Source organism: Thermobia domestica, chromosome 2, assembly GCF_964235325.1.
Source record: "Thermobia domestica chromosome 2, izTheDome1.hap1.1, whole genome shotgun sequence".
Taxonomy (NCBI): domain Eukaryota; kingdom Metazoa; phylum Arthropoda; class Insecta; order Zygentoma; family Lepismatidae; genus Thermobia; species Thermobia domestica.
Window position 1 is genome coordinate 316,909,124 of NC_137455.1, and position 19,714 is coordinate 316,928,837.

The following is a 19,714-nucleotide window of genomic DNA, read 5'->3' on the forward strand; positions in this document are numbered from 1 at the left end:
AAGCTACATATTATGCTTAGAGGGAAGTGATACGGTAAGGGTATCCTTGATGGTAGCCATCTTGAAATCCGCCATTTTGAATTTAAAATAAAGTTTGAAAAATGAAAACCATGAAATGTGACACTTCATTTTAAAAGCATATTTTCCAAAAAAGCCAATAGTATGCTTATTTTTGTTCTATAATTAACCAGTGTGAATTTAGGACTGCTTCTAATGAGCACCAAACGTCCATTATTCGATCTTTCAAATTGGCAACACTCCTAATTTTCACCTAATGTTTTAAAATTCCAACTGGCGCTTTGCAGTTGTTGTCATGGCTCGTGTTTACACAGGGCCGTTCCAGAGGAGCCGAAACTTTGGTAATTTTTCCCTTAAATTTCTTTTTTCCCCTTGATTTTTCCCTCTCCTGGTATATGAGATGGGCATGCATGTGGTACCATTTGAACGTCTACTCTATTCTAAAGACAACAAAGTGTAATCTTAGGATAAATAGGGACGATGCCGTAGCTGCTTGACAGAAAGTCTAGAAACTACCCCACAAACCCAATATATTAAAAGGGATAGCATAGGTTATATCCTATCAAGAGAGTTGTTACATGATGTCGTCGGTTAAAAGTTACAACCGCACAATAGGCAATTATTCTGGGGAAATCTTAACAAAAGTTTTAAGGATGAATAGTCTGAGAGACTCAAATGTAAATTTTGAATTTCAAAAACACACTGTAGATATTCTTTTCAAATAAAACTCATATCCAAGCGAGACTGGACTCGCGCTGACTGGTATGTGAATTGATGAATATGATGAAAATTTAACCAAGTATCTGTTAGACCTTGTCCCGTAACGAACTTTTGGAATGTTAAAAAAGGATTAAAGACACCAGTTGTGTCTAGGGCAGACATAAGACGGTTTGTGTCACCGAGGAGAAGAATCAGGTAACATGTGGTAGGTAACAGCGTAAAAACCTCGTTGGCATAAAAACGCTCGGGGCCACATGTTGGCTATTCCAGAAGGCTAGTATACACAGAGAATGCATAAACTATTTACAACACAGCTAAACTATCTGCCAAAGGATAATAGCTGTATGTGTGAAGCCACCTACTGTCTTTTTAATAAAATTGACATCCCTAATACATTGGGAGCGACATTCGTTATCAATAAGTGATAAGTCAGCTCTTGGAAGCAATAAATATCAGAATCTTGTTCGTCTAAAAACTGCACTAACATATTCATTATTGGAGGTCATGTGTGAATGTCCATTAACACTCGCTATTATCTTTAAACACATAAGACATAAACAAAACTTGTTTTAAAGCTCCTACCAAGTCAGTAATCATTGTATTAACATAGCATCAAAGTGTCCAACTACGGTAACCGTAGGCGATTAATAGCAAGAATAACACACTTATAGTAATTCGCCTATCTGTGCGTACAGAACAAGAAATATTGCTCGAAAATTTATAACGAAAAGCCACAAGTTAAAACAAAAGACTCTGACTACCACCTTTTATTCGATCTCCTTTTTGGATGACCTGACAAGATATAATATGGTAACGTCCCTTTTAAAGACTCCTCCGTATATCTGCCCTACTAAAGCCATCGTGCAATATAGTAGCTCTGAGTTGTTAGAGTTACGTTTCTATACTCTACTTAATGGCTAGGGATCTGTTCATTTTGATTTTGAGTTTAACGTCCCTTTTCACCAACGAGGCTATATGAAACATGGAACTACTGATTAACGTGGAATCTGAACCATATGAGCGCCCGCTGGGAATCAATCTTGGGTCTCCCACGCTACAGGCGCGTACACTAACCGCTTAGCCACGGAAGTGCTCGGTACGGATCTGTGTCATAATATGACAATTAGTGTGATGCTTCGAGACGTATGATAAAAATATTTTTGTGAGATATAGCTACGTATGAGGCTTCGCTTCTTACAAGATTTTCTTTAAATCACTCTACCAGTATGTAACCCTACTTCTAAAAAAGTGACAAACCATGCTTTCATTTTTTATTTTTCATACTAATCTTCATTTTGAAATGGCTTATTTTGACGAAATCGAGAAATGATTGCAGGCTGTTTATTTAAAGATTCCAGTAATATATCCTGAAGGTGAGAACAAATTAGTCAGTTCTCAAAACGATACAGAATATTGAATTTGCCTGCTGGCTAGCCCAAATATTACTGCTTGCATTATGTTACAACGAGACCTTCAGTTCTTCTTTCAATAACACAATAGTTTGTAAGTCACTGACCTTAGATTGAAAAAACATAAAGACCAATTGTAAAAGACACTTTTTTTTTAGGGAATTATCATCCATTCACTATAAACGTTGCTACTTAAAATTTAGGATCTAACTTCCCGTAACTTTAGTTTACTTCAGGTGAAATCAAAAAAGTGTTGGTTAGCTTACTTCGATTTATTTTCTATTCTGTAGCGTTTGGGAAAAGCGCAAAACTAAACTATTCCACGATTAACTTCCACATTCAATGTAATTGTACTAAACCATTTCCAGTGGTGTCTAATACTACCATTTCTTAGTATGTTTTTAATGAATCTCTTCCAACAATAACGTGCATTTTCGTACTATATTATTTTGTTAACTTATTCATCTATATATGTTAATTATACATTATAAACGAAGAATCAAAAACATCATTACTATAACAGAGTTCGTTACAGTCTTAATTGCCATGTAAACAATTACATATAAGGTCCACTGTTCGATAAAATTAGCTTGTGTAACCCCCAAAGCTTATTTCCATAATTACTGTAAGAAATAGAACTATAGTTGTTCCATTAATACTTATCATTTCTCCGTCGTATATTCAAAAACACATCTAACATTTATGGCGTCTTCACTTACTATTTATTAACAGCATAAATTACAAATAGTTTAAATGTGCAAGTCTGGCCACCAAAAGTGGTATCTTACGTTCTTAACAACACATACATAGTATCTTTGCAAACAATGCCTGTACATTACAGTTAATTTAATTCCAATACAAGATATCACATTAAAAGAATCGATATATTAATCGTTTTAACGTTTGCACGGTAATCCCTCAATCGTTTCAAGGTAATCCCCACAACAAAGTTAAGATTTTAAGTACAAGGTTAGTTGAGGTCAGAAATGGAATGAGAAGGGTTATGTGAGATCACCGCAACAACACAAAATGACTTCCAAATATACACATATGCACAAATAATAAAATTAAGGTACCAACAAAGTTAAGTAACGAATTGTGTTTAAAGATGAGTGTACATAAAACATTTATAGTAAAAAATAACACACGAATATTGAAACATAATGAAAACGTTGTTCACATTCTTTAATAAAAATGTCTGCATAAAGAAATATAATTTCAGAGGTAATATTATTTGTATAGTTGTGTTTTGTAAGTGGGGTCAAATTTGACCCCATGGTACCTTTATTGTAATTTTTTTCGTGGTACCAGACGGGGGTTAAAACACCATGTTATCATTGCAATCGACAAAAAAAAATACGTTTCTAGAAAAGGAAAATAAGGAAGTGAAAATCGCAGAATAAACAAAAAGATCATTACCATTTCGAGAAATTAGTGTAGAATTAATTTTTACAAAGTTTCTTGTTTGTTTAACTTTTGAATGTAAGACAGAAGACAATAATATCCTAACACAAAAGATATTCGAGGTATACACTTAACCTAGGTAGAAGTAAAGTCTTCACATTTCGTATATTTTCTGGGCTACTATCAAACTGCCGCAAGTCCAGCTAAAATTTTGACAAATATAACAGAAAGGAAAGAACATGGGGAAGAAGTGCGAATAGAGCATAGTAATTAAGATTAATTCTTAACCAAGGTCCGCTAATAATGAAAAAGAGAAGTAGTTATATTGAATACCAAAGTCGCAATCAAGAGAAAGAAAAGGGATTTGGAACACCTTCTGATACAGGAAAAACATGAAAATTATACTGAAGACCATAATACCAACTACGATCAGAAAGAATAAAAAGTCACTAGATATACCTGGTTAAAGGAAGAAACAGAACAAAATGTAACGATTTATTGAATACTCTATATTGTGATGAGATTAAGAATGCAAAAAATTATAATATTAATATGGTAATTTTGTATGTACTATTTCTATGCTAAACAACTTAACAAATTTTACCTTAATTACTTACCGCAAAAACTTTCACATTCATCTCTTGTATAGAATCTGTTGCTGTTCCCTCCGCACCCACCAAATGTAAATAATCGACACTCTTTATTATTCCAATCATAGTAATATCTTCTAAAATAGGCTTTACATGGCCCTGATTCAGGTGGATGTAGGCATCTCACTGAAGAATAAACAAATTATTATAATGAAATAGGGCACATTAATGAAAACGTAATTACCAATACATAGCTGATAATAATATAGATCTTCTCTCTTTTTATTTCAATACAACAAACGTTTACTAGTTCACAAATTACTTCAAATTAAGCACATATTCGATGTTTCAAATAAAAGAACCATATACTTGTTCCGTAGTCACGGAACAAATATACTGCTTGAAAGATCAAAGGAAAATAAAGCAATTAATAAATGAAAATAAATCACCATTTGGTTGCCAATTTCAACTAGCAACTTCGCCATTAAGGTCATTGTCTCCATTTCCAATGCTACTGATTTTCTGCAGAATGATATGTCTAGCACGTTTGACGGATTAAGATTGAAATGGTCTCAATTCAGTGCCGATTGTTACTTATTGGGTCTTTTTTTCAGGTTGGTTGAGAATCTATATTATCGACATTAAAACTACACCTGTACATTTCCAAGATTATTTTCTGTTTAAAAATTCAGTTCATGCAATTTTAGATATGTCGATGTAATTTCGATGTCGGTATAAAATATGAATGTCAATAACGGCACCAGCAGTCTCTTCAATGTATTTATATAGCGTGACACTTGTCCCATCTGGCAGTTTTGTCTTTACACGAAACTAATTTTAAAACACGACCTTCTATCTTAGCTGGTTACACGAGTCACGTATGTATTAATAATGTAATGATCGCGTTCTGGATGACGTACGCATCTATGTATTCGACTTTCATCATTTTCGCATATTAAACTACATAGTTCAAATACATTGCAGAGCAAATTTATTTCTCGTCAACTTAGAATATATTCATTATATTTATCTTTATTCTGCAGTGTTTTCGATAGAAGGAGATCTTTAATTCTATATTCAACATCAAACAGTTTGCATATCATCATACGTTAAGTTCTTTCTGGATTCTTAGATAACATTATTCCTTCAACAGATTGGGAAACATGTTTTTAATAATTGTAGTGGTATTGGTTTCTCTACTCTCCCTTATTGTATAAGCTTTCTGAGCTATATCTCTTAATCTAATATTTCCGTGACTCCTTTCTTCACATTCACATCAGACGCAGTTTCAAAAATAATTTTCCAGTCATCATTATGATACTCCTCTTAATAGTTCGTCTCATTTCATACATATAATGAGACGTTCCAATTGGCATTGCTTTTAGTGGTGAGTAATTTCATATCTTCTAATCCCTTTCGACTCATTTGTTACCACAGACTTATTCGACAAAGATGCTGCCAACAGTTGCATTCGAGAATATGCATCACAAGTCCCATAGTGGCACCCGATAACATGTAAAATTATGTTCATGAATGTGGTATTTCCAATCGGGATTAATACCTAGTTACCGACAATCCTCATCTACCACAAATATAATTAAATGTCTGTCAGTAGCCGAACAAATGTGACTTCCGGTTTGGCTCCAGGTTTCCTCAATACGGGTAAGTGGAGCAGATGAAGGTTTTCAGTTTCTAGCTATTATATGTGGATGTACTATTTTTTAAAAAACGATGTAATGTTCTAACTCTCTATTATTGAATTTAATATTACAACATCATAAATCTAGTTGCATGAATAACAAACATTACATTCGATTTTAAATAAGCAATAATATATACTAAGAAACAATTATAAAACGTAGTAGTATCTGCATAGTATTCATTTAGTGACGGCCAGTTTATGTCCTCTGCATGAAGTAAGGAAAAGGACTGAAGCGAAAAAGTAAGATATTATTTTTATATGATTTCATTAGTCTCACACTAAACGTATGTTACACGTTGTGAATAAAACATCCTTTCTTCGATGTTAATTTTTAGGATAGCAATAAACAAAACACCCTGTGGTACAGTGTTATCGATTTTCATGAATTATGGTTTTGTCTAAATCATTAGTTTCCTGATATACCATTGGAGTTGTGAACTAAATATTTAGTACAACAAAATACATTTAGACAAATACCCGTTTTTTCTACTTTAGACGTACCGGTATACTTATCTTCATTTATAGTCTATTTTTATGTTGGTAAATTGCTAGATGGTGAATCGATACTAATAAGGAGAACATCGTTGATTTGAAAAAGCACGTATATATTGTATCAACTGAAAGAAAACCCGAAATACAAGTTGATAAAAAGCGATAATTTTGAATCGTATTAAGTATTCTAGTCTAATTTCCAATAAATTAATAAATAACTTCTATTATTGACATTTAAGGAAATATATTCATATTTTTAAGAAGTGTTTGAAATGGAAATTGCGTAAATATTATAACGTCTTAAAAATAATTAATCAATTAATATACTTTTTTCGAATAATACTATATTTGTGGGTTCTATCCTATTCGTCACTATAGTTACTCCGTACTCCAACAGCAAATGATATTCAATCATTTAAATAAAATTGTATAAACAAGTAATAAAATAATTGCTTCAATTGTATTTGTAAGAAGGAGAAGAATGTTTTAAATCTCAGAAGCGTGTTACTTGTGTGGTATAATGAATCGTGTATAAATCAGACTAAATTCCTGTAAATAGCATACTCATTATATGTACCTTTTATGTTTATCAACATACATATATAATGATAGGGATTTATATGTGTTATTTCATATTGTTCTTCGATATCACGAGAAACATAGACTGCCCGCAGTGCGAACGTTATACAGAAAACGTTTTTGCCTTTTAAATGAGACACGCTGAAATCTAATCAACAAGGTTGTGTCTGACCTTGAAGGCTCAAAATATACGAAAATGCTTAGATTATAAATCGCTTATCTCAAAAGCATATTTCGTAAAACAGTTACGAAGACCATTATAATCTCGGCTTAAACTCCTATAACAAACTTATGATGCGCTATAAATGCATTTAAGGTATCAAATTTCAAGGTAAATGACTAGCTTGAGGTGAAATAGTGCTCACTTCAAGAAAACTATGCTGTCACAGTAAAAATCAATAAAAGAGTACGAAAGTCACAATTTGATGGGAGATGAGTGTATTGGCATCTGCAAAAGACGGTATTAGTATAGCCTAAATAGTTTGGTATTTTTAATTTCGCACCTTTAGTTACATTTGCCGACAAACATAAGGCTGAATATAGCATTTCTTCTAGGCGCATTAATGAGTTTTAATAATGGAAATACAAGGCTTTTATAGTATTGTTCAGAATCTACAAGGGTTTGTGGAGAGAAGTAAACAAATATGTAACAGACGAGAGTGCGGGCAAAGAAAATGTTTCCAACAGTAACCAAAGTCAATTTAATTTTAATATGTCTCCATTGTCAACACTATCTCACAGAGGCTAGAAACCTACAACTTGGATGTTGCAATCTGTGCATAACCCTACATATAGCTATACAATTGATGTGGCTTTATTAAAGACTGCAAAATACTGACAGTTTTTGTATCTATTTTAAAGAGACACAAGACAGTTTTGGTCCAAATATTTTGTGGCAACACGTCCACGAAATAGTCATTTGGAGGCAAACAAAGGTGACAAAATGAGAAGAGAGAAAATGTAAAACGTTTCCTAACTACCGTTTTTAGTGAACAATATTTGACGATACGAAGAGTCTATTGCTGTGTCATTTCGGATCAGTCCAAAAAGATCAAAGAAATTTGTTAGAACAAACAATGTTACGCTCTGGATCTTGCCAACAAAGAAAATACACTATTGCCAATCTATTGATGGTGCTTCTTTAGGCAATATAAGCTCTACATGAGAAGATTAATTGATTTTGTAAGGCTACAATGTAGAAAACGACAAGTAAAATCACTTGATCTTTATTCTATTATAAGATTTTACTGTGTGTTATACAATCAACTTTCTGCACCGAAGCACAAGCATATTCTACAATATGCTTGGCAAAAGTTGGGTTATGATTTTGACATATTCACATCATCATTTGAGTTTTTTTATTAGTATGTTATTTGATTTTGAGCGGCTTGAATGCAGAAATGCTTTTGAAAGAGAATGAGTGGTTTTAGTCAGATGTGCATTTTATTCTGTTTCATTTCTTTTGACAACTTTATTGAAACACCACACCTGTACTTTGAGGACCCAATAGTGGGACAACCCTATCATGTCAGTGCAAAAGGTTTGTGGTTCAGAGGAAGATACTATTTTTTAATCAGTCCCGAAATTGCTGTGTATATTTTTCGGTAATATTATATCGATATTTTATTTCTTCGTGTTCCCAAACTTCCTCTCTTACGAGGAAAGGGAGCGATGTCACTCAGAGATAATTGTACCATATTTAGTGTAGGATAGGAAAAGGGAATAGAAGAGAACGTGTGGTAGCATTCGTGCCGCAGACGTTTGGAATTAATGGGCCCTGCAGTTCAGGAGAAGTATGGTCTGTCAATCAGGTATTGATGAGCTGTTGCCACCCTCAGTCCCACCAGACAAATGCCGGCATACTACATCTAAATCAACTGTCTTGCCCTTACCGTTACCAATTGGGTATGCGTCACTAGTTAGCTTAATGAAACTATATATATATACAGAAATTAATCATGGCGTCGCTAGAAGTTTTTCAGGGAAGAGTTCGAAATGAAGTTGTTTTTCTTGACACTATAAGATGCTTTCAGCACGCAAGAAATAAATGTGTGAACCCACCAGTATTAACTGATTTTATTTGGACGGGCGTTTCGTATCTACGACGCGCTGCCCACCAAAATAAAGTATTGTCTGTTTGCGAAGCAAATTTAAATATATATATTTCGGGATTAGTGGTGTTTAAAATTGAAATGACTGTGGACCGCCATAACAAAAATAACCGTTTGAATACATATAAGGCTGCTCATTAAGAGAACTAAAGAGTGTATCGCTTAATATAAAAACAAGTTCCCATTTCCAGAGTGGGTAGCAGGAGTGCGTATGTATCTGCCACAGCATAGATAAAGCAGTCGGTGCAGTGTGGGTGTTGAGAGTTTGAATACCAAAGAAAGTACCAGGGCTTTCCACAAAGAAGAGAAAATCCATCATGCACAAATGACGTACCATTAAAGAATTAACCTCGAAACAACTGTCAAAACTAGAACGGGTAAGTGTTAGTGCATCGCAAACGGCAATTCGAAATATGGTGAGGAGTATACCTTCAACGACAGATAGCGACCTAGACGGAAACCCGGCCCAGCGAACCGGGACTCGGAAAAGAAGATGCGGAGGGCGTTTACCTTCAAAAAAGATCTCTCTGTGCGAGATGTTACCCAAAAAATGGTACAGTGTATCAAACGGAAAATAACCTAAAAACTTACAAAAGCAAAAAGCACCTACACGCAATGTATGTCATGATGTAGCCGTAAAACTGCAAATGTAAAATGCGAATGTAAAATGAAATCACATGCAATTTTTACAAATCGTTTAATGACAAGTGATCTGTATGGCAACGAGTGTATAGGTACTTAAATTCTACCGATGCTACGTAAACACAGTTGTAAAATATTAGTTTGGCCTGACTTTGCGACGTGTCACTATGGAACATTAGCAATACAAAAAATACACGATGTACATATTGTGGACAGAGAAATGAATCCACCAAATTGCTCGGAGCTATGTTCCATTGCACAATTCTGCATTTCAGTAAAAGTAAAACTGCGTAGAAGTGTTCGTCCTGCTTCTTCTGAAGTGCAGTTTCGTTCCGACTGAAACAGAGTTGATAGGACCTTTACTGACTCCGACACCCGGTCTCTCATAAGAGGTTTCAGGAAGGAGGTTCGCCAACTAGCCAGACTAGTTTAAGATATGTGTTCGCCATACATGTATCTTTTGTGCAGATTACAAAGTGTGTTTTGTTATAGATTTCCCGTACCCTTCAGACATTATATTACTTTTCCAGTGTTTAGTATGTGTATTTATATTAAACGATACAGCCTGTATGTTAACGCAAAGGAGAAAGCAAATACCTGAATTTGGTCTACTTAACACCAATGTATTAGACAGAAACAGTCACGTAACAACTGCGTTCAAGAATCCAAATATAGCTCACGCATGTTTCACAAACACTGCACTTTAATAGTGTGAACACCAAATAAATATGAGCGTTTCAGTTCGGTTGCCTAGCACACATCAGACAGATCTTCACTGCTTACAAACATGTCATGTTCGTAAAGTTAGCTTCGAAATTTGTCTCAACGAGATTAGAAAATACCGTTGTTAACCTTAATATTCCGTTAGTACATATATTTCTTAAAATACTGAAACAGTTAAAAGAAGCATTCAAAATTATAACATTCACACATAGTACCATGAAATGTATTACAAAATAAATATGGTAAAAAACACAAGTTCAATCTGAAACAGATGAGACTGCTTTTTAAACTAACATTTCATTTAGTCTTTATAGAGATAAGATAGGTAATTGCAAGGGCAGTTGATGATTTATTATCTCAGCCTTCGCCTGGTGAGATTGAAGGTGGACATTTGCTTACTTTGAGTTCAGCTCATTTTTTCTATTTTCGTTCTACTTTATTTAACTTTTTCTGCATTGACCACAACAGCCAGCAAAGATCAACACAGTAACCGTTTACGCTGTAAAGACTGATACTATTAATTGTGCTGGATTACGTGTGATAAACATGTAATTGTTTTGTTCGTTGTTTTCTATTTCAAGAAAATAACCTTTACAAGAAGAGAATCCGGTTAGAGAATATTAGTCAGAAACGATGTGTAAATTTTCATTTACCAAGAAAAAGTAAAATACATATACTCGAGAAAAAATGTTCTCCATTTCTTGCTTCTTTTGTGTTTATGACTTTTCCAACTGTATTTATCTAATGATCTAGATATTCGAATGCACATAATTAAAGAATCAAAGTAGTATTTCACGCTATAAGGAACATCTCATTCGTAGTGTCAAGCATGATCCCTATCGAATAAGTTCAGTAGTTGTTTTGAATATATGGCACAAACTTTGGTCAGCCGTACCTAAGGACCACAACCTTGCACACCATAATATTACAAGATATCATATAGCAAACTATGGTCTACAACCCCGATAATTTAGATATATATGTCTTGCATTAAAACATATATATATTTTAAAATTATGACTCATAATTTGACTACCCATATGTCTGATACTATAAGTTTGTTTATATGATATTTCATTTACTTTTACTGCTCTCTACCACCTTACTAAATTTGATCCTAGTCGAATTATTTGTAGGTATATGAGTTATTTTTAAACTATGACAAAATTAGACTTCTTAATTCAGAAACCATAAGCTTGCAAAACGTAATATTTTACATACATAATAATGGAATCTGTACAACTATACCAAAATTGACCATAAATTAGAGTAAACCAGGACCCAAGATAGTTAGAGTGTGTCTAGATAAAATATAGCCTTAAACATTAATGGGCAAGTATGCTGTATTTTTAGCTCCTAGCAAATAAATCTTTTAGGTTGTTAGCCTTTCTTCCTGGTTTTCTGAAATTTGATTGTATATATGAACCATCAGTTATGAAACTTTATCAGGTATGCTGCAGCATGAATATTAAAATTCCGTAATTGAGAATACTCTAAAATACACAGTGTTATTAATCGTTTTTTTTAAAATCAATCTTACCACTTGGACTTCCTGAAATATAACCATTAAAAAGTTAGAGTAACTTATTTAAATTCCTGAAATTTAAAAGAGATACGCAAATGGTTAAAGTAAAGCACTTAGGTAGTTATTAAAATAAAGAATCAGTGATTGTATACGCATAGACAATGCAAATAAATTAGTTAAAATTTCAGATGTGCCTAATTAATAGTACTAAATATATCAATAATACTATCTCTCCCACTCAAACCCTCTCTCCTTTCCTCTCTCTCTCTCTGTGAACACACATCTACGTCTTTCATTTGGGAGAGAGGAAATGTTATAAACAAGAATTGGGCAATACAGTTACTCTTATAGCCGAAGATATTTTCCACCATCAATTATTAATAAAAATTTAATAAATTGCAGAACATGATTTAACTACATTTATCGCAATATGTAAAATATCGCATTAACCCTTGTTAAAAAAAAATCTGTTGGCTAATCGAAAAGTAAAAATACTGAAGAATCAAACGATGCACTTGAAGCCATAAGTATTTTTCAACACAGTATATACCTGGGACATATACAATGGTTGAACAAAAAATCTAGAACGTTTGCAAAAGTGTGAAAATATTACCTAGTATGGTGTGGGAAGTTCTTTTGCGTTCGAAAGAGCTTGGATCCGACGTGGAATGGACGTATACAGCTCCTGAATCGTGGTATGTGGAATGTTGCACCATTGTTACTCCAAAACATGCTCCGTTTCCTTAAGGGATGTTGTTGGAGGGTAATAAGGCCGAACACGCCTTTCTACCTAAGAACACAATGGCTCAATGATGTTCAGATCTAGTGATTGTGGGACCCAGGGGAGGGTGATAGCTCCTGGTCATGCTCCTCAAACCATGATTTCACCGTTTTTGCAGCATGACAGGGTGCCTGATCATCTTGATAGATGTCATCCCATCAGGGAACAATAATTGGGCCATGGGTAGAACCTGGTTCTCCAAAATGGCCTCATACGCTTCAGCGTTCATCACAACATGCAGGGCTATGGTGGGGCCTGCATTAAACAGCGATATGATTGCCCATACTGTATCAGAACCACCACCATGTTTTACAGTTGGGAGCACACAGTCTGCATCATAGGCCTGCAACGGTGTTCTCCATACTTAAACACGACCGGTTGTTGGAAACAAAGTGAAGGTCGATTCATCGGACCGCATTACGTGCTCCCGCTGCTCATGAGTCCACGCCTTGTGGCCCTTGCTCCACTGGATACGCATCTTCGCATTTACTGCTGTAACCAGGAGTTTGGTGATAGCCATGAATTTTCATTTTATGAAGTTCCCGTCGCACTGTTTTCGATGAAACCGGGTTCTGTAGGCCGAAATTGAGTTCAGACGTATTTTTCATTGCAGTGGTCTTTTTATCTACTACAGTCCGTTTTAATGCCCCCGGTCCCTATCTGACAGGATTACCTTTCGACCACTGTTGTGCTTTGCAGACGTTGTTCGCCCATGCATTGTGTATACCCTCGTGACATTGGACACAGTGCCTTTCGGTACCCGCACAATGTTCGGCACTGTTGCCACTGAAGCTCCAAGCAGACGGGCACCAACGATCATGCCTCTTTGCAAGTCTGTCAGGTCGCCCATTATACCGCACCACTTTCACACCACGACACTCACAGGTGAATTAGTTACTGCTGACGGAAGAGGAAGATACACATGACACATTGAAAGCAACAAACGATTGCAACCGTAACACGTATTGTGCAGTGGATGGCCAAACTTATGTGTCCTGTATGAAGTGTTTTTAGATTTTTTGTGTAACCTCTGCATGTCTTGTAGGTTTGGGGAAATTATTCGTTCAGATAATTATGATTGCCCAGTATTTTAACTAAATAATGACTTTCACAAATGTAGTTGAATATAATATTATAGAAATAACAACCAGGTAAAGTCTGCGTTGTCCAACGAGAACTGGCTACATTGTTCTCATCTTCTGGGTATATTATGAGACAACAAAACAAACTCACTCTTTATACGGTTCGAGGCAGGAAAAGCAAAATATGAATGGTCGATAGACACGCCCAATCAGCGTATATCTGTGATCTTATTCTGATTGATGGTTTGTTTGAATTTTACCCAGTTCATGATTGATTCTGTTGTTCTCTTTGCTGTTGCAATAAAACACAATCCATTATTCGTTATATTGTTAGCAGTTGTTTCTATTAAAGTTGTTGTATTAATCCAATTCTTAATGGCTTACTTGATTTTCCTCCTCCAGTAGCTTGTCAGCTAGACTAACAAGCTGGTTTTGAAAAAGAAATGTATGCAGTTATACTATCAAATGAAATGAAATGAAATCATTAAGTTTAACGTCCCACGGTTATGCCGGTTAGGGTAAAGGAGACGGTGATAATGAGAAATCAGTGAAATGGTGGAATAAAGCAAGTGGGAGGAAACGGGAGAACCCCGAGAAAACCCACGAGCACGATGTTTGTCCACCACAAATTTCACACGGCGCGAACCAGGGACCCCAAGCACCGGAGGTGAACGCTCTACCACTGAGCCACCGCGCCCCCAGTTATACTGTCAAGTGAACCCTGAATTTTGTACCTGGCACAACTTAATATGATAATAATATTGTTTCCAGTGACATTCAACACAGTGCATATTATGACCTATACAGTACATAACACATTTGCATCGAGTGCATTACACTCCTGGTGGTCTAAACCGGCAGCTGTCTTTTACTACAGGTAGCAGAGGACTGAATAGATTCTATAGGATCTTGTTTTTGTGATAATCTGGGAAGACGAGCCTGATAACTGTCCTCTTAAAGCTCCTTGCTATATCTGCTTTGTTGAAACCATTCTAAAGGAGCGGCATTATACCTAAGTAATATATTGAATTTCAATTCGTATTGCGTAACTGTTTGTGTAACAATTTGTCAAATTATGTCATGTATTGAGATTTATGATGAAAAGTATTGAATTAGTGGTAGAGTTCCGTATGAAAGAGTTTTCTGCATACAGTGTACACTTGGTTCCCACCACATCTTCTTCTAATCAGAATAACGAAACATTGGAAGCATGCCGGAATTTTCTATTTCCATAATAATTTTAATGTTAGAATCTCTTATATTCAGGAAACTTAGAAACATTTGTAAACTCTGTTTCCATTTAATTTTCTTATAATATATTACTCTGAAGTTGAGAATAATATTACCTGTTCTCGAAGCGACGGTGAAAATTGAATTTATCCTGAATGGTATCCCGAGAACTACTGTATTCATCATGGCACTAGGAAAGATTCATTTCTTATTTCAATAACATAATTATCTCTAAGTGATCACAGACAAGTTGTCCGAGTTTCACAGGAAGAATACTGAAGTCATCAACTTTAGATTGACAGAACGTAATATTTGAAAGACCAACTCTAAAACGATACTCATTTTTTTGCAAATTCCAGTTCAATCACTATCGACATTGGAACTTGAGATTGAGGACCTAAGTTCTAGTGACTTCCTATCTATGTTTCAAGCCAGTTCAATAAAATGTTGGGAACTTTACTTTGATTTAACATATTGTTCTACAGTGTTTAGAAAACCGAAACATGTAATTCTACTGAACCTTTAAGATTCCCAATGTTGTCTAGTCAGACCACTTATGTTTTCTCGGTTTTTCATTGATCTCATTTAGGAATAACGTCTAACTTCGTAATTTAATAATATAGTTGTTACTCGACTACATAAATTATTCTCCTGTCAAAAAGAAGAAACTATTATCACTGGGATGGTTGCAACCTGCACTGCAAATAACAATATTCTTTAATTTCAATAAAACGTTAACATTACAAGAGTCCGTATAATATATGACAGACGATTAACCTTCCCTCTCCCTCAGGATAATTTTTGTATTCTTACTAGAGGATCAGTCACAAAACCAAAACCAAACAATTTTTATGTTTAAAATTAACTCAAGGTGAAAAATTGAATGAGAAGGATTCTGTGAAATCGCCATCACACAATACAAGAACGTTCAATCTCTTAGGCACTCCCTAACTATAAAATTAATGTGTGACTAACGTTATCGGAAAGATTGTTTAATGGACGATGTCACTATTGGCGTTGGCAGAAAATATGTCCCTATAAATGAAAAGCTGAAACGAAAGAAAAATTATTTCGAAATGATCAAAAATGGCAATAATTAACAATTATATTATTATTTTTCAAAACGTCATGTACAATTATTTTTGAATTGATTTCTCGTTTATTTTAACTTTGACCTAATACAGAAAATAAGACTGAACTAAGACACAAGAACCTCCGGGTATATAGGCATTACTCGATAGAACTAATACATTCCAATTCCTTTTACTTCCTGCGCTCACATGACACACTTTCAAATTGTTCTACTAGGTACAATCTTCACAACTAGAACAGCAAGTGAAGAACATTGGAATGATGAGTGATTAATGCATAAAAATAAGTACTATTTGTACCACTTTCCGCTTGATGAGGTTCCACTGCTAATACCTGAGAAACACAAACAGTAATATCGAATACCAAAGTGGCAATCTAGACAAAGGTATAATGATATAAAATAGTGAAAGTGAAGAAGTGAAGGAAGGAATAGGAAAAATGAAGAAAGGCGTAAAATCTGTAATATCCTATTTATAACTGTATGCTAATCAGAATTTGAACGCAGTAAGTAAGTAAGTAAGTAAGTAAGTAATAATAATAATAATAATAATAATAATAATAATAATAATAATAATAATAATAATAATAATAATAATAATAATAATAATAATAATAATAATAATAATAATAATAATGTAAGATTCTAAACATTTTTGTACGAAAAACAATGTATCATTTTAATTTAATTACTTACCGCATATAATTTCACATCCCACCTTCGTAAAGAATCTGTTGCCGTTTCCTTCACATCCACCATATATAAACATGCGGCACTCTTGACTTTCCCAATCATAGTAAAACCTTTCAAGATAGTTTATACATGCACCATGATCAGGTGGTTCTCGGCATCTCACTGAAGAATAAATAAATTATTAGAAATAAATATGGTACAGTGATGAATCTATATACACTAACAAACAGCTGATAAAATTATTAGATTCGCTTCTTAATTCACATATATATTGAATGCAAACAATAACTCCTAATTGGCAAATTACTTGCCATACATTCGATTTTTTATTATATAAGAATCTTTTGAAAGCCTGTATATTTTACAAAAGTATTGAAGAATCCTACTGCTTTAAACACCAATGGCAAATAAAGCAATCAGCCTTAATTTGATTGCCAATGTTCAGCGAACAACTTCACTGTAATCGTCATTGTGTAGGATTACAATGCTTGTGACTTTCTTCAGAAAGAAATAAAAAGTACTTTAGTTGGAGTTATATTTAAATTGACAAATAAGATATGAGAGGTATTATCAAAAGATTTACAAACGAACATGACCTGTAAACTTTTCATTACATTCCTGAGATAAATGCATGAACAAAATCACCTTTCACACATAGATATTCTCATTTTTTTTTCAAACGCTATGACAATGTTTCTTTTCACAGTACAAAGTTTTGTAATAGGATTTTGTGAGAAACCAAATTCAGTTTTTTAGTCCCTTGATATAGTTCTCAGCAGAATTATATGATTTTGGTTAAAGTAGTAAGAAAATCCAACACAAAAAAACAGAATAATTTGCACGTAGATTCCGGTTTATACAGATATATTTTAGGAATGATTTGTAATTTTGGGGTCAAATTATAGGCAAAACTCTCCATATTGTTTATTGGGAGAAATAAATCTACATTTATTATCTTCTGAATTGTATAGTAACACAGGAGAAAAAATGAACAACTGGAAAAGTGTTTTTTCTATACATTCTTGTGTCAGATACATGCGCATGAATTAACTTAATATCAACAGAAAGAAGGCATTGAAACAGAGTGATTTTCTTTGACATATATTAATTACCCGTTTATCTGACTGCTCTTTGTCATGCTTACACTTTGAATAATCCTGTAGGATTAGTTGGGGTTGTGTCAGAGTCTTCTTCCCATTGTTTGAGTGTAAACACATTTCTAACTGTGTGCTTGGATTCATTAAAGTCCCGTAATCGTTTTCGTTATTATATGGAATAAAAACTACAAAAATGAAAACAATAAAATAAAATTCAAAACTATTTTTTAAATTGTTGCTTTCTTGAGATAATGGGGTATAGTTTTACTTCATGTAGGTCCTATTTAATTACCATTTGTTTCTCTTTATATTTGTTGCATTTATGTGGTGACACACCACATACTTTATTTCCGTTGTATGTCTTATTTTTTCAGATCTCCTACATGGTACTTTCTTCCGATTGGAATGACTTACTTTGTTTGACTACTTTCCTCCTGACTATATTGTTAACGTACTGACCTATTGAGAGACTCACATTCGATTCTCTTAAGGAGCACATGTGGTTTGAATCTCAAGTTAAGCAGTAGGCTCACTCTACTCAGTAGGCACAATTGATTTTTGACTTTGATCTATAACTCGGTGTATTAATACTAAAACTTAAAATAAGGATGAGAGATATTCTTCCACTTTGTCCTTGTCTTTGTACTTTTGATCTGAATTATGTTGACTACATGTTAGCTTGCTAGTTCAAATTCAATAACGAAATAGATGAACCAAACATCATATTCCTCTGTTAAAATGGGCAGATGAAATCAACTCAACCAACCAGTCAATAATTTGTTTTACCCACTCTTCTTGACTATGTTTGAACATACTAGTCCTACGATGAAGTAGTAACACCACAATTCACAATTGGTAGATTTTAACGTTACCTCATTCATCAACTCTCTGATGTGATTGTGAGATAACCATACTAGACTTTCTTTATCATGTTGAAATAAGCAATCATATGGGGAAAGAGATTTTTAACTTCAGGTTAGTATTCACTCTCTCATAAAACAATCGTAAGTGATTGAGACTGAAGATCAATATTCTAAAGCAAATGAGAGGAAGGCAAGTATGTAGATGACTATTTTATATCTCATTCTAGGACAAAAGAATGCGCTACGGAGGAAGCTAAACATACCAATGCTGTTAAAGAACTATTCTATGTTATTACTAATACAGGTATTAAATAGATAGCAGTAGGTATGTAAAAGTTAATTGTATGCAAATGATAAATGGAAAACTGATTAGGAAGCTTTTCAAATTCGAAGAGGTCAACTTTCTGAATGTAAATAGTAAATTAATATAATTTGGTATTATACATGTCACCTACGATGGAACCAAATTACCATTAATTACGAAACAATCATATAGATATTCAAGATCAAAAGAAATAAGTAAGTTGAACTGCTTCCATTTTAGTCCCTTATTGTTACTTTCCTCTTGACTACGTTCCCGAAAATCGTTATGGATTCATATTATCGATTTTAAAAGTTTTCCATATGTTCCCAAATTCATTTGCTGCTTAAAGTTTCAGATTTTACAATACACCAGTATTCGCGCAATACGAATCAGCTTATCTGTAGAAATATACACTCGTCCTTTGATATCGTATACGGATCCCAAGTTTTATTGTGTTAACTCTAATTGTAATCACTGTAGTTCGACTAATAACCAATCCTCATTCTAAAAGGACCAATCCTCATTCCATGTTTCATATGATACCTACTAGTGACAAGAATGATTATACGAAAGAAAGTGTTCTAACCAGATTTTAGAACTAAAGATCTTCAATTCGTTCCCTCGACCATCACATAAACTACATACCTTCTTGTTCCATT

The 19,714-nt window shown here is 34.1% G+C and overlaps 1 protein-coding gene across 1 annotated transcript in view; it reads right to left on the minus strand.

Annotated features, from left to right (window-relative positions):
• Nucleotides 1-10,547: 10,547 nt before the first annotated feature.
• Nucleotides 10,548-19,714, minus strand: part of LOC145679494 (kunitz-type serine protease inhibitor bitisilin-3-like) — a 45,447-nt gene continuing 36,280 nt past the window's right edge. The window contains exons 4-6 of the mRNA XM_081750073.1: nucleotides 16,795-16,953; nucleotides 11,931-11,942; nucleotides 10,548-10,555 (exon numbers count right to left, since the gene is read on the minus strand). Coding sequence (XP_081606199.1) covers nucleotides 10,548-10,555; nucleotides 11,931-11,942; nucleotides 16,795-16,953 — 179 coding nt within the window. The remainder of the gene's footprint in view (nucleotides 10,556-11,930; nucleotides 11,943-16,794; nucleotides 16,954-19,714) is intronic.